At 41.6% G+C, this 14,618-nt stretch overlaps 1 protein-coding gene across 2 annotated transcripts in view; it reads left to right on the top strand.

The window, feature by feature from the left end:
- The window catches only part of WTIP (WT1 interacting protein), a 122,010-nt gene extending 110,209 nt beyond the window's left edge, over positions 1 to 11,801 (top strand). Inside the window, exons 5-8 of one of the 2 annotated variants that reach the window (XM_088135521.1) lie at positions 1,789 to 1,919; positions 2,551 to 2,602; positions 3,392 to 3,460; positions 5,619 to 11,799. In XM_088135521.1, coding sequence (XP_087991647.1) covers positions 1,789 to 1,919; positions 2,551 to 2,602; positions 3,392 to 3,460; positions 5,619 to 5,771 — 405 coding nt within the window. In that variant the 3' untranslated portion in view covers positions 5,772 to 11,799. Of the gene's footprint in view, positions 1 to 1,788; positions 1,920 to 2,550; positions 2,603 to 3,391; positions 3,461 to 5,618 lie in introns of both variants that reach the window. The other variant, XM_088135522.1, reaches the window with a different exon arrangement.
- Positions 11,802 to 14,618: the final 2,817 nt, after the last annotated feature.

The following is a 14,618-nucleotide window of genomic DNA, read 5'->3' as shown; positions in this document are numbered from 1 at the left end:
TCTATCCTGCAGGAACAACCAGAGGAGATGGTCTGATGAGAATCCGGTCAGACCTTTCTCTACAATTGCTCCCTCTGCAGCTGCTACCAAATATTCTCCAGTTCATAAATGGCCAGGTGTGACCAATCCACAAAACATTGCTTCTGCAGTCTGCTACTCAGATGAGTGAAATATTAGCCGTGGAAACTGCTAATCTGAAGCGCTGCCACTGGCTCAGGCATCAGTAATCTAAAGTCAGATCTGGCTTCTGCAGAAGAAAGACAACCATGCCACCTAACTGACAACAACTCCACTAAGGGGACAAAACCTCCTCTATGGCTTTGATGCTTCAACCAAAATCAGGTGTTCACCCATCCATCCATCCATCGCTGCCTAGAGTCACTTGGATTGAGATGGGTGGCTATAGAAATTGAATGAATGAATGAATACATACATACATACATACATACATACATACATACATACCTGATTTTGGTTGAAGCATCAAAGCCATAGAGGAGGTGCTGGAATTTTCACAGAAGTAGGTTCTTGTATGCTGAAGCAACTCACAGGGGCACTCAACAGCATTGCAGTTCATCTTTTTCTCACATCTCCAAATCTCTATTTCTCCCTTAGGGTCACTTGGGATGACCCCCCCCCCCCCGCAAACTGTTTACCTGGGTTTCAGAACTTGATTTTCAGTGTTGTTGTTTTCTTTGTTTTGTTCTGTTCTATTTTAATTATGCATTTGGAAGAATCATTTTTCCTTCTCTGAGAGCTTCAGATTTAAAGGTTGATTCTTCCTCTTCAATTTGATCTGGGGAAAATTTATTCCCCCATTTTGGTGCCCTCTGATGTTTGGGACTCACAAGACAATCATTTCCAATTAGCATATCCAATGCCAAGCCAGCTGGGAACAGTGGGAATTGTAATCCCACACATCTGAAGGACATCAATTGAGGCCAGAGCTAGAACATCAAGAGTTTATTTCACTTTCATCACAGAATTCTGCAAAATAATGACATGATTAGGTCTACCTCATGGCCATCATGGTTGAAAATACTTTCGAACTCAAGACTCTCTACCTTGAGACAATGTATTAGTTTGCTCAATGCAGGTGGGAGGATATTACCAGTATCTGGACTGAATGAACACATAGGAGTTCTGACAATAAAAAGCGTGTTGACTCTTTTGGCAAGAAGCATCATAAGTAGGCTTGGGAATTCCTCCACATAGCACAGAATGCAAATCAAGACAGAGTCAGAAAGATAAGGGACAATTATAGTCCATCTACCAATCAAAGAGTTGGGCCTGCAGAGGGTAATATTGGGTGAATCTTCCCTTTTAATGTCTCCTGGAGCGATTGCCGCAAACAAAGTTCAATTTTGAGGCCTAAAACTTCTCAGGGAGGCTGGTTGCAAATTCAGACTTGGTTCCAAAATTTGCAGAAGAGCAGAATGGGGGAGAAGCAGTCATCCTTATTGGTTAGTACTTGGATTGAAGATTTCTAGGAAATGCCAGCACTGCTGGCTAGGCTGGGAAGTTAAAAAAATACAAACACAAACTAAGAGAGGCAGTGGCAAACTAATACTGCATTGTGGCTTAGGAAATGAGAGAGGCCTTATTAGAGTTGGGCTTCTCATGGGGAGGAATCCTCCACAGTGCCAGTGGCTCCAATGGTCATTCCAAGACCTTAATCATCTAAATGATTTTTCCAAGCCTTGCATGTACTGTTTCTAGATGCATGAAACAAATTATAGCCATCAGGAAGAGACTTTGTGTAATTTGTGACCTGTGATTCTTTTACAGATTTTGCAAGCTCTTGGGAAGTCATACCATCCTGGCTGTTTCCGCTGTGTGGTGTGCAATGAATGTCTGGATGGCATACCCTTCACTGTAGATGTGGAGAACAATATTTACTGTGTCAAAGACTATCACACGTGAGAATGCAGAGCTCTGCAGGGCAGGAGAAAAGAGGGGGACCCACTGCTCAGGTCATGAGGAAGGGTTGACTGCAGCTAAAGGAAACAATATCCAGGATCAAATCCTGTTTAAGGACTGACAGCAAGGAGATCTAGTTTTCAACATTTTTGTATGTTACATTGAAAGTGTAAAAAGAACTGCTCCAAATCGTAAAGGAGATCACATCTTTTTTTTTTTTTAATATTTCCATCAGTGATATTTGGAGATGAATTAAATCCTACCTGCAAAAGTGATGGCTCATGGGGACCAAATGGGTCTCACTAGATGGCAGCCGTTCAGTATAATCTTCAGGCTTCATTCCTGCCCAGGAAGACCAGTAAACTATTGGTGGGCTGTACTGGGTTAATGGGATCATTTTCTTAAGCTGTCCTGCTTTGAATGGAAGGATGGTCATAAATCCATAGCTAAATTAAGATTTCACACGCTGTTATGGTCTAAAAAATGGAACACAATAATGGGAAGAAGTTGGGATTAGCCAACTTTGCTTGCTCTCAGTTGTTAAAATACTGCTTGCCTGCCTACCATTCTCTTTCTCTTTATCTCTTTCTCTTAAGAAAAAATTAACCTCTTTTTCCCCCCCAAATCTAGGGTTTTTGCACCCAAGTGTGCGTCCTGTAACCAGCCTATTTTGCCAGCCCAGGTATGCTCTTCTTTGTCATTTGATTGATGTTTTGGCTCTGGCACAGCCACTCTGTGCTGGCTACAAACACAGCTTTTTGTCTGTGCAGCTAACCATGCTCCAGTCCCAGTAATTAAACCAGATTGACATTTGAACAACATCCTGTCTTCTACCTGTCTATTTGTCTCTGTCTCTCTCTGTCTCTCTCTCTTTCTCACACACACACATGCACGCAGTATATACCAAGAGGCAGTAGCCTCTTGGATACAATCTGTTGAAAGGGCTTTCCGTGCCCATTAAACTAACGCCTATTGCACACACTTCGTCTCCTCAGGCATGCTAAGACACTGGCTTGATTTGCATCATACGTTGACCCAGTCAACTGTGTTGGCACATGCTTAAGCCCCACAAAGTGATTCATTTGCCCTGTTGAGTGGGCAATCTTGGCCATTCTCTATCTCTGATCCATATGAGCTTCCTACAGTGTTTCCTTTCTCTAATCTGCTAATATGGACTCCTGTCTTTTTCACTATAGAGCTAGGACCAAGCACAAATTTTGCAGAGAAAGTGCATGTTAAGGAACCATAATTTCTGCATTTAATTTTTCAAGGAAGGAAATTCATTATTTGGGAAATGGAATCAAAATAAAGGTTTCATTGACCAAGGCCAGCCGCCACATGTGTGGCATTTATTATAGCGAAGAGGTGTTTATACAGTTGCAGAGGGAGGTTTCAAAGTGCCTGTTTTCCTTAGAACAGATGATGGACACCTGCCCAGTTTTCACCCTCTTTTGCTGTCTCTCCAAATTAGGGTTCTGAAGAGACCATCCGGGTGGTGTCAATGGACAGGGATTACCACGTGGAATGTTACCACTGCGAGGTAAACCTTGGAGCTGCTAAGACAGCCCAGTTGGAGGAGGGGAGGGAGGCAGGCAGGCACTTTAGATCTGGTGCATCCCCCAGGAAAAGAAATGTGTTCAAGACCCTCAAAAGGGTTGATCACATATTCCTGGTATGTTTTGCTTTTGCTTCCTAATTTGTCTAAAGCATTTCTCTGCTGCTCTTTAATTTAAACATTCCAGGGTGGGTTACAAGGATGTATAGAGTAATATAAAACAGTAATAAAGAAAGGTGTAAACAATAAAAGCACAACAGGATATATAGCAAAATGAGATAGAAAGAAATTTGGGAGATCATCAACCTTTAGAAAATAATAAAAGATGCCTGGAAAATATTAACTCGTTTGCCTCCTGAGGGTGTCTTCTAGCAGATCCAGAAGCCTCCATCTTTCAGCTGAGGGGCACAGTTGAAAGATTGCTGTGTGGTGGGCAGCATCCCACACTTCAATGCTAAGCTATAATATGGTTAGTGTGTTGGGGCTTAGCATGGTCTGTTAACCCATGTGTCATCCCTAATGCCTTGTACACCAGACTGTGGCTTAAAATCATTCTCAGTGCTGTGTTGAACACAGGCAGCCCCTGGTCTTCCTCACAATCTCTGGTAGGTGGGAAGTCTCAACAGGCTCTTCAGTGGGAAAATCTGCTGCGAAAAGGGGGTCTTTTAGGTGCCCAGTTCCCAAGCCATTTAGGGCTTTAAATATACCAACCAGCACCTTGAATTGTACTTGGACACATGAGCAGTACAGCTCTGGCTGCAGTGGTGTAATGTGGCAGTGTCCTGACTCCTCAATGAGCATGGACACTGCTGCATTCCAGACTAGCTCAGGTTTCCTGTTGATCTTCAAGCATAACGCCATGTGGAGTGAAATATGGTAATTAATGGGAGGAAAAAATGACAAGCCACAAGTGAGCAACTGTGCACCAGCTGAAACTGGGCTAAGGCCACCTTGGCCACAGCTTCTACCTGTTCCTCAAGCAGGAGCTAAGAATCCAGGAGGACCCCTTCCCCACTCCCAGCATGGGAGCCTTTGCTCTCTGGGGGAGCACAATTTCACTGAGTCAGTTGGTACAATTCTAGAATCAGGAGGCTTCTGAACCAACAGCCACTCCATCTTGCTTGGGTTTTTTTCCATGCAGACTCTGACAGGACTTTCACCATATCTCATTAGGCCCAGGATGGAAGTGCACAATTGAGTATCATTGGCATATTGATGATACTTACCCCAAACCATTGGATGACTTTTCCCAACAACTCCATGTAGAAAGGGCTGAGGCTTAAAAGTACCTGTAGACCCAACCTTTTCCTCCCACCATAACCAACTGGACACAAGCACTCAAATTAGAGCAAAACCACCATAAAATGCTGTCTCCTGTTCATAACCCTTAGAAGCACTCCGGAAACATACTGTAATCCACAGTATTGAAGGCTGCTGAGAGATCCAAGGGGAGAAATATTACCATGCTCCCTCCAGTCAAGTCTCACCACAGGTCATCTATGAGAACAACCAGTGCAGTGTTCATTCTGTGCCCAGGCCTAAAAACCAACTAGTGTAGGTCTAGATAATCTGCATCTGTAGCCTGTAGAAGCCTTCTAGCCTCCTTTTTGCCAGGGACTCCAAATGAGGGCTTGGTTGAACAAAGAAGGAGCACTGCCTCTGAGTGCTTGTTCCTCCCTGCTGAGGGTTTTCAGAACACTCTTTCCAAAGAGGTCACAACTATAATTTACTGCTATCCCATTTCCTGTTCCCAGTACTTGGTGATCTCTATAGACCTGGAATTTCCAGAAATGATGGATGTCTTTGAATTCTGTGAGCACTGAAGTTTGTCTGTCTTGCAAGAGGATTGCAGGTAGTCCTCATTTAGCAACTACAATTGGGATTGGCAACTCGGTTGTTAAGCAAAGCAGTCGCTAAGTGAAACCACAATTGTGCTCATGAATGTACTTCACCTTTCCTTTGCTGTACAGACCTATGAAGGTCATAAATGCGAGGATTGGTCGTAAGGTTACTTTTTCATCACTGTCATAACTGCAAACAGTAGCTAAATGAGGCAGTTGCTAAATGAGGACTTCTTTCAGTCACATCTCCCAGAGATACCCTAAGTCCACTGGCCACTAATGGGTGGTCTTGTTTCTCTTAGGATTGCGGACTCCAGCTGAATGACGAGGAAGGCCGTCGATGCTATCCATTAGAGAGACACCTGCTCTGCCACGCCTGTCATATTAGGCGCTTGGGCACTAAAGTGTCAGCACACTCTTCCCCTGGGTACCCCATGCATATCACTGAACTCTGAGGCTTCCACTTCCCATCTACTCAAGACCAGGAGGAAGACAACTTGCTGGGAAAAGAGCTCAACAAAAGACTTTCTAGAAAAACAAAGCAGCCACAATTATTTATTACTTCTAAGATTGGGAAGGAGGGGGCACCTCTTTGGGTCTGTGTACAATTTGCCTAAGTAATTCTTTCCAAGACGCTGGTACTTGAAAAGTGATGCACCTCATGGATTGGATGGCAAAGGGGTTAGGGTTAGGGATGTCAGAGCTGTTGGGATGACTGGCCCTCCATTAATATGGGCTTGCTTCCGTTTTTACTGTTGATTGTTTGAGCTCCCAGAAGAATCTTAATCTTCCCAACAGGAAAGAGACCAAAAATGCTTTTACTGTTTTTTAGGTCTCCTTGCACCCTGACCTTGTGGTTCTCATAATTTGAGGGGCACAATGGTTGCATGAGTGAAAAGATTGATGGCCAGATTGAATGTGACTTAAAAGAAACAACTGACAACAGTGTGGGTGATACCTGCTGGCTTTCCACCCTGTTCTTTTATTGGGTTTCTGTGCAAAACAAGAACAAAAGAGTATGCAAGACATTATGTGCAGGAAGCCCACTGGGTTTTTTCTTAATGAAAGCATGGAGAGCATTCCTATTCCAGGATATGTCAGACATGGTTCATAGTTTTTTGGCAAGGGTGTGAGGCTTCTTGTGCCTGTTTACCTGTTTCCAGGTGGGGGCAGGACACGTGCACAATGAAGGTGAAAGCTGCAGGGCTGTTTGGGAAGACAGGCTACCTCATAACTTTCTGGGGTCTGCCAGGCAGCAATTGTGTGCAGAGGGCTCTTGCTGAAATCAGCATTGCAGGTGGGGAGAAAGGGCGAAGCTTCACCTTTCCCAATCCTTAGTTTTTCCTTAGAATTCTTCAAAAGTTGCACCTCAGTTGCCAATCTTAATGTGTCAGAATGGGAAAATTTTAAGTACATATACACTTATTCATTAAATTTAATTAATTCAGATTTGAATTAAGTCAATTTGTTTCTGTCCTAACCCCATTCATTTCTTTGGACCTGCCGCCACTCATTTTTGAAGGGAATCTTCCCAGCACCCCAAAACTCAGATGTAGCCTGGAGCCCCAAAACAATTCTGCTCCCTGCTATCAATGGCAGCAGAAATGACCAGGGCTGAGGTCCTTGAGGCTACCTGCAGGGGCTCCATTGGCCATTCTTCTTTCCTGAATACGGGGGAAACAGCTTCTTGGTCTTGATCCACCTGGTGACTGTGCAGGCAAAGAATCAGGCTCTCTTTTGTCAAGATCTTTCTCAAATGTCACTTCCATGCATTTTTGGCACTTCTCAAAGTCACCTATTTTGAAACTGATTTCTCCTAATAACTTTAGCCTGGAGTGTCTACAGAAAAGATAAAAAAAAACTCAAGATGGTGATTCCAGTTGAGTGATTATAGCCACCATCTTGACTTTTTTGACATCCCGCCGCCGCCACCTTGGGTGCCCCGACTATGGCAAATGTACACTATGCCATCCCCTTTCTTTCAGTTAAGGGGGTGGCAGTTCTGTGGTGTGACTTCAGTTGCAGACATGTTTCTTCTAGAGGTGTTTTTGAGACAGTCGCTTCACACTATTGGTTTTTTTAACGAATTGGTTATAATCCAGCTTTGAAGGCCAAGCGACACCCACTGCGCTTGAGTCCGCACCACTTGGGCGTATTGCTTTCGTGGCTTCTCGACCGCCACAAAGCAGTTTTTCAGCTGGCTCACGGAGCGGCTTTGAAAGCCCCGGGAGATGGTCGCCCTTTTCCCGGGCCTCTGGAGGCAAGAAACTGGCTCAGACAGGTAGCAAGGAAGGAATGAGCTAATTTGGAGCATTTTGCATTTTGAACACACAAACCTGCAAAACAGCCTCAAATTTGGAATAAAAAAAAAAAAGGTTATATATAGCCTTTTGGCATGTTGACCTATAGCTTGTCTGGGTTTTCTTGAAAACTTAGCAAAATTTAAAACATTAGATATGAAATGATGTATTGTTAAGAAATGTTAGAAGACTTATGCTTCTATTTTGGCTAAGTTTTTAAAGCACACTCCCAACTCTCTATTCCACATGAAAAAAATTTAGTTTTTCTATTAAAAAAATAAGCTACCTTTTGATTATTTGAGTTGAAGAGTTATGTAATTAAAGTGGACAGCATCATTTTAGGCTTGTTCAGCCGCGTTGTATTAATTCCTTGCATACATTGGCCCTCAATGGTTTTAGCTTGCTACTTCTGATAAAACCAACTGGACCAGGTCTTGGTGGTCAGAAAGCTGTGGGTGCTCCAGTAACTCCAGTGAAAGTATGCCTTGGGAATCAGGTGAAAATAACAGTGTTAAATCTGTTTGAAAACTCTAAAAGAGACCCCAATAGGAGAGCAGCAGCATTTTCCACAGCAGTTCAGGCTGAATTTCCCCAAAGTATCCAAAGAGTCCTGCCAGCCGTAGCAGGAACGTTTTCTATCCTAAAGTACTGAGAAGGGTGAAGAATCTTCATGGCGAGTCAGCACAAAAGGAATGTACGTAGTTCCTTCCAAATGTGCATGTGAGCATGTTGGGGCCCATTGGAAAGAAACCTCCCCCCCATATCCCGTCAGATCGGCCCTTTTAAGGCTGTTCCAGATGCTTCCTTCTGCTTTTCCATGTTTTGAAGTTTGCAGAAAATCCACACTGTAATTTTCACATAATTTGTTTTGAGTTTTACTGTAAAGAAACCTACCGCCCATTCCCAAACCACCTCCTCTCACAGATGGCTTTCTCATTCCTTCTCCCTTGTCCAGCTTTGTGTACTGTCTGCTCTTCTGGATCAGAGTCGATTCAGCTTCAAACAAATTTCCAGGTTGACGTGTAAACCTAGGACTGAAGAAAGTACCTCCCTCATTCCTCTGCTGTTGAGTTTTTAGCATCTTGATTTAATGGCAAACTTGTCTGTGCCTTAAATTTCAGCAAATAGCATAACATCTAAAATATCTAAAATATTTACACATGGTACTGTTTCTCAAACTTGTTACCAGGCTATTTATTTCACTTGTTTAAAATATTTTAGATTACCTTTACATATTTAAATAGATTTGTCAAACTGCCTGATTTCTTTCATCAACATTTTGCTGTTTTAATTTTTATTTTTCCCCCATCACCAAAATCTGATCACAGCTCAGAGTTCTGCTGTCTTTCCAATCAATGCCTTTTTCCATATTAAAAACACTGTCTTTAAAGAGAAAACAGCTAGAAAGTGTCATGCAGCAAAAATAAACTCAATTCTGCAATGTGAAGCCTGCTACCTCCCATTAATAGTTGCTGAATGGTGGAGCCCAGTGCCTGTCAACTGGCAGGCTGGCCATGCGCCACAGCAGCATGCTTGCTTTGCCCACCGGGCATCTCTTGCTGAACGCACGAGGGAGGGGGCTTCTCTGCCAGAATCTGCCAGGGGAAGCTGCCTGTCAGCCTTTCTCATCAGCAGAGTGCCCTCTGGCTGGTACCTAAGGACGATGGGTGCTGCACCCTCGGGGACGCAAGATTGTGGACAGCTGCAAAGACAACACTGGAAGTTAAGTGCCACCTCTACGTTTACTTCAGAAGAGTTTTGGCTCCACAGGGATGAAGTGCTTTTAACATTTGTGCCAAAATATTATTTATGGGAGATTTGTCCTCTCTCTCTCTCATTTCACTGATTCATATGTGCATGGGTGAGGAACCAGAGATTCTCTTCAGTTCATTTTGTGGAAAGTGCACTTAATGAAAAAACAGTAAATGTATTTGGAAGACCCATCCTGCCCCATAATGTAAGATTCCAAAGGAGATTGAAGTAGTTAAGGATGGGGAAATAGTTGTTTCAAAACAAGAGGGTGCATGTTTTATAATTTATAAATGATAAAATTGCAAAAATTGATGGGAGAACTCCATTGAGTTTAACTAAAACTCTAAAGAAGGCAAACAAGTCTTTTCTTAGGCCCCAATAAACTTCTGTGATTCAATATGCAACTAATGCCACAACTAGAGTATATAATTTGACTTAAATTAAGTTTTTTTCTTGAGAAATATTTGCATTTTTCTTTAAAAGAATATAGTTTTTTTCCAAGAACTTGGACCAATGTTAATTTTTATTTTGTAGGAAATATATAAATGCCCAATTTGTATATTATGTGTCTAGTTTAAATCTGCAAATATATTAGTTTAACCATGTTTGTATATATCTTTCTAAAACTTCAGTTTTTTAGTTCATAGAGAGACTTGTCGGGGTTTTTGTATGGCCACTTGGTTTCCGTGATTGTTGAAGAATAAACATTGGGAAATGTAGATTTATTTATCTAAAAAAGCTTACTGTCATCCTAAGTTATTTTAATATTAAAAGTCAGAATTTCATTTAACCTTAGATGTTATAATCTGCTTTTTTCAATAAAGACATTTTGTAGTTATCTCTGATTTTATAGTGTATTACATAGCAAAAAATTATTGACATAACCACCTACACGTTACATGGCACCATACTAATACTGTTCCAACATATTTTATGTTTTTTTGAATGAACCTAAATGTTTGTCTGTATTAATTTAAACATACACACACCCCAAGCTATTTTAGAAAAGGAAACCGCAGCAGGGAATGATAGACCAACCCATTCAAATTCCAAGTGGCTCACTCGTAGGGAGATTACAAGGTGTTCTGCAAGTAACAGTTGTGATGTACTTCTAGATAGAGGGAAGAGTTCTAGAGGGTATATTTAAGATACAAAGTTAATTTCATTTCTAGATAAATCAAGTTTTTCTTCAGCACTTCTAACTTGAAGTGTTAGACTGTGTTTAGTTCTTATGTCACCATTACAGGAATCACAAGCATGCACTACCGCACTACTGAGAGGTCCATTTGCAAAACACGTGTTGACATGAGATCGTTCCAGAGAGCCGCTGGTCTTGCTATCTGTGAAAAGATTACTCGGCTTTAGTTTTTATAATTACTAGATGCTCCTCCATATTGTATGGGTGCAGGTTGTTTCCAACATGTAATGGCTTAACTTTCAAGGTTTATTAATTGTGGTGGGTTATTTTCATCCAATCTACAGTATGTTGTTTTCAGAAGTAAACCCCTATAGCCAACATGCCCTTTGGGAACATTGAGATCCAGGGTCCTGCTGTGTTCCTTGAGACTTTCTATCCCCCCAGAGCTTTGCCTGCTGGATCAGGAACTGGAGTCGCCTCATTCCAAAGCTCAGGAATACAATTGCACTTTAATGTCCTTTTCATCCTCAAGAGGAATATAGTACTATCCAGTGTCTATTTCTAGGTGCCATAATTTAAGGATATTGGCCAAATTGAGAGCCAGTATGGTGTAGTGGTTAAAGGCACTAGGCCAAAAACCAGACAACCATGTGTTCTAGTCCTGCCTTAGGTGTAAGGCCAGCTGGGTGATTTTGTGCTACTTAGTCCCAGGAAGAAGGTAAGGGCAAACCACTTCTGAAAATGTGGCCAAGGAAACTGCAGAGACTCGTTCATGTAATGGCCAGGAGTTAAGTGAAGGCAGCCCACCCCAAAAATGGATAAACTGGAAGGAAATTGAAGATTTGAATGAGGAAAAGTTTAGGCTGGAGCAAAAGAGAGGAAATTAGCCCAGGCTTCGAATAAAGAGAGGAGCACCCCCTTTTGGGCATTCTCTAGTACCTGTCCTTAATTCCATCACCATGTTTGGTGGCCAAAAGATGAAAAAGCAAACTAGAACTGTTATGTTTTCTCAGTGCTGTGATAGTGTTGCCACAATATCCTTACTGCCCTTAGAGACAGGAAAACTTTGAAAGTATGGCCATTAACACAAATCCCTTCCCTTTTGTAATAGCTGAAGATGAGGAGGGAGCAAAGTTGTTTTCTCCATTTAGTCAGTGGGCATGAGGAAACTGCAGGTCTTGCAGGAGTGATGGTAAAAGATGTTCAATTTGGAAACAGGTTACTTGAGGGGAAGCTGTTCTTCAGGAGTTTTTAAAGACGGGTATCTCTTGAGGCTGTTCCTGGTCCAGTCTCCTTTCAAGAAGTAGAAGCTGGATGTGGGAGGTAATATTTCTGCTTTATTCTGCTTTAATTAGATTCTGTAATGGGAAGAAGGAATAACCTTGAGGAACAGTAGGAAGAGCCATTACCAAGACGACAGTCTGATAAAAAGAAATCTGAGTCTGGCAGAAATGTAATTTGGATAAGCTTCTCAGACATGACCTTCCCTAGTTCTCAAAAAGGTAAAGAGAAGAAAGGGGCAAGCACATTCAGACTTGAAATATACTGTTACCATAGCTCTATAATAAAAATTATATGAGCTGGCATGACTTTGGTTTCCTAGTCTGATCTACCCTAAAGGGCTGACAGATTTCTTCTAGACATCCATATATATTTCTAGGCTTCCAGTGAGGAATTATGGCGGGCTGATTTTTCCAAAGGAGTGGAGAGACGTTACAGGCGAGAATGCAGGCTGGAAGGTAGACACTGGCCAGCAAAATCTCCCTAGATTAACGGGAGATCATGAGATAACTCACTTGCAGTCTGGATGGCAGCTCCTTGTGAGTATACTGCAGAAATTGAAGTTTTTGCAAGCCAGCTCAGGAGTTGAGCTGCCAGGAATCCCAGGATTCCATCTATGCTCACAACTGCGGTGTATAGGAACCGTGCCATCCTCATTTCTTAACCGCTTTAGGAAATAATCTATAGATACAGAGAGATTTCCTTTGCAGCAAAGATAAGGTTCCTTGTGGTGAGTTAAACCTTCTTTCGGGATTACAAAAATAAAAAGAGACTAAGGATTTACAGATGCAAGAACTTTTTGCAAAAAGCTTAACAAAGAAGATTTAAGAACGTTTTAAAACAGAAAAAGGGGACAGTTATTTTTCTATTTTTTTCCCCATTATTATTTTTATTTTTGATGAAAGTGCTTTGGGATAAAGTTGTGTTACAGACGCTGCTCCCAGGTTCGGCTTATGGTCACTCACACACTCACAGCCTGTTGAGGCACGCGGATCTTGTCAGCCCCCCTTGCTTTCTACCTGGGTTTTCCAGATAGGTGCGGCTGGAGCAGACAGACACACAGCCCTGGTCAACAGCCGGGAAATAATTGGGGATACACACAAACCACTTCCAACCGAACACTGGGGCACGAGAGGTTCTTTGTAATACACGGAGACCCAGTGAATTTAAAGTAACAGCAAAACTTTACTGGTTGCAAGGTACATTTGCTCTTCCTCATACACACACACACACTTACCCACGTCCTTCCCAACTAGGCTGCCAGGCACTAGCTAGAGGGACGGAAGCCGCCAAGTCTGGATGACTCAGATGACCAAGAAGACTCAGATGACTCAGACGACTCAGAGTGGGCGGGCTTTGGGACCCCTTTTATCCCCAAAAGTCCTTGCTTTGTTGATTCACAAGTCTAGCAGTTGTTGATGGGATTGGGGTTTCCATATGCTCAGGCCCAACTTTTTTCTGGTTCAGGTCCTTTGTTTTTCCTTAACGACTTGCTTCCTTCTTATCTACCTCCCCGAAGGGATCCCATAGATAAGTTTCCTGGCTTTTGTCCTCCCTGCTTACGTGCCTGCTTCATCTTTAGGTTATGGCAGCTTCAGCCTAGTCTCACAGTTGCTAGTTAAAAAGATGAGACCTTCATGTTTTTGTTTACTGTTAAAGAGTACATCTAATTGTAGGACTTTATATAACAAAAGATAAGGTAATGACCTGGACTATGTCTTTATGTTGCTATGGTGAGGTGATTTGTAATGTGGCTGGAAGTTACAGAGAGCGAAAGTGTTAAAGCAAGAGAAAGATTAAAAAGGGGGGAAAGGAAAAAAGGGGGGGGGACTTGCCTTTAACTTTTGCTTGTTTGAGATACCTTTGCTTTTATATTATAATATATAATGACAACTACCAGAAAAATGGCAAGAGAGGGCAGGAGGGAATCACTAGAGCAGGCTGCAGAGAACAGTTACACTAGATTTGCTTCAGAAATTATTTGAACAGATGGGCAATAAAACAGAAGCTTTTGAAAAAAGAATGGATGAAAGACTTGCAAAGATGAAAGAGGAAATGACTGAAGTCAAAAAGTTGGAAAGTTTTATAAAGCAAGTATCTGGAGAAATAAAATAAATCAATGATAAAAGTGGACATTTTAGAGAGCAAGATGGAAGTTATAGATAGTTGGATAGAGAATTAGATGATTTGGCTTTATTGGAATTGAGGGAGTAAGAATTTTGTTTGAAATTTAGAACTATTTCAGAAGTTTCTGATTACGGTATCAGAGAAAGGATTATTAAAGTCTTGGCAAATGTTTTGGATTGGGAAGAGGAAATTGATAAAGTTTATAAAATAAATACTAGATGTGCCAGAACAAGAAATGTCCCAAGGGATATTTTGATGCAGTTTGTTAGGAAGAAGACAAGGGACTAAGTTCTGCAACAGCATTTTAATACAAGATTGAAAATGGATAATACAGATACCATTGTTTTGAAATAAATTCCTATTAGAATTTTATGTAAGAGAAAAGAATATGCCTTTTTGGCTGAAAAATTAAAACAGAAAAAGATCCCATTTTGATGGGATAAATTGGAAAGTGTGATTTTTACTTTTAAACAGCAGAGATTCAGATTGAGTTCTGTTCAGAAGGAACTGGAAGAGATGCAGGTGGAGATTTCAGAGGAACCTACAAAAAAATCACAACAGCTGAAACAGGAACTGGAAAAAGATGATATTGAATTAGGTGCTATAGGTATTGACTCTTCTACATTTTTGACTTGATTATGTATCACAAATGGTTAACATGACATATAATAGAGCAAACGCTCCTCAAAAGAGAAAAAAATCAT

This window comes from Python bivittatus, unplaced genomic scaffold (genome assembly GCF_059951505.1).
Source record: "Python bivittatus isolate LINGU-HERP-01145 unplaced genomic scaffold, Pbiv_v1 ctg000170_np1212, whole genome shotgun sequence".
NCBI lineage: Eukaryota > Metazoa > Chordata > Lepidosauria > Squamata > Pythonidae > Python > Python bivittatus.
This window is presented reverse-complemented; position numbering and strand designations above follow the sequence as displayed.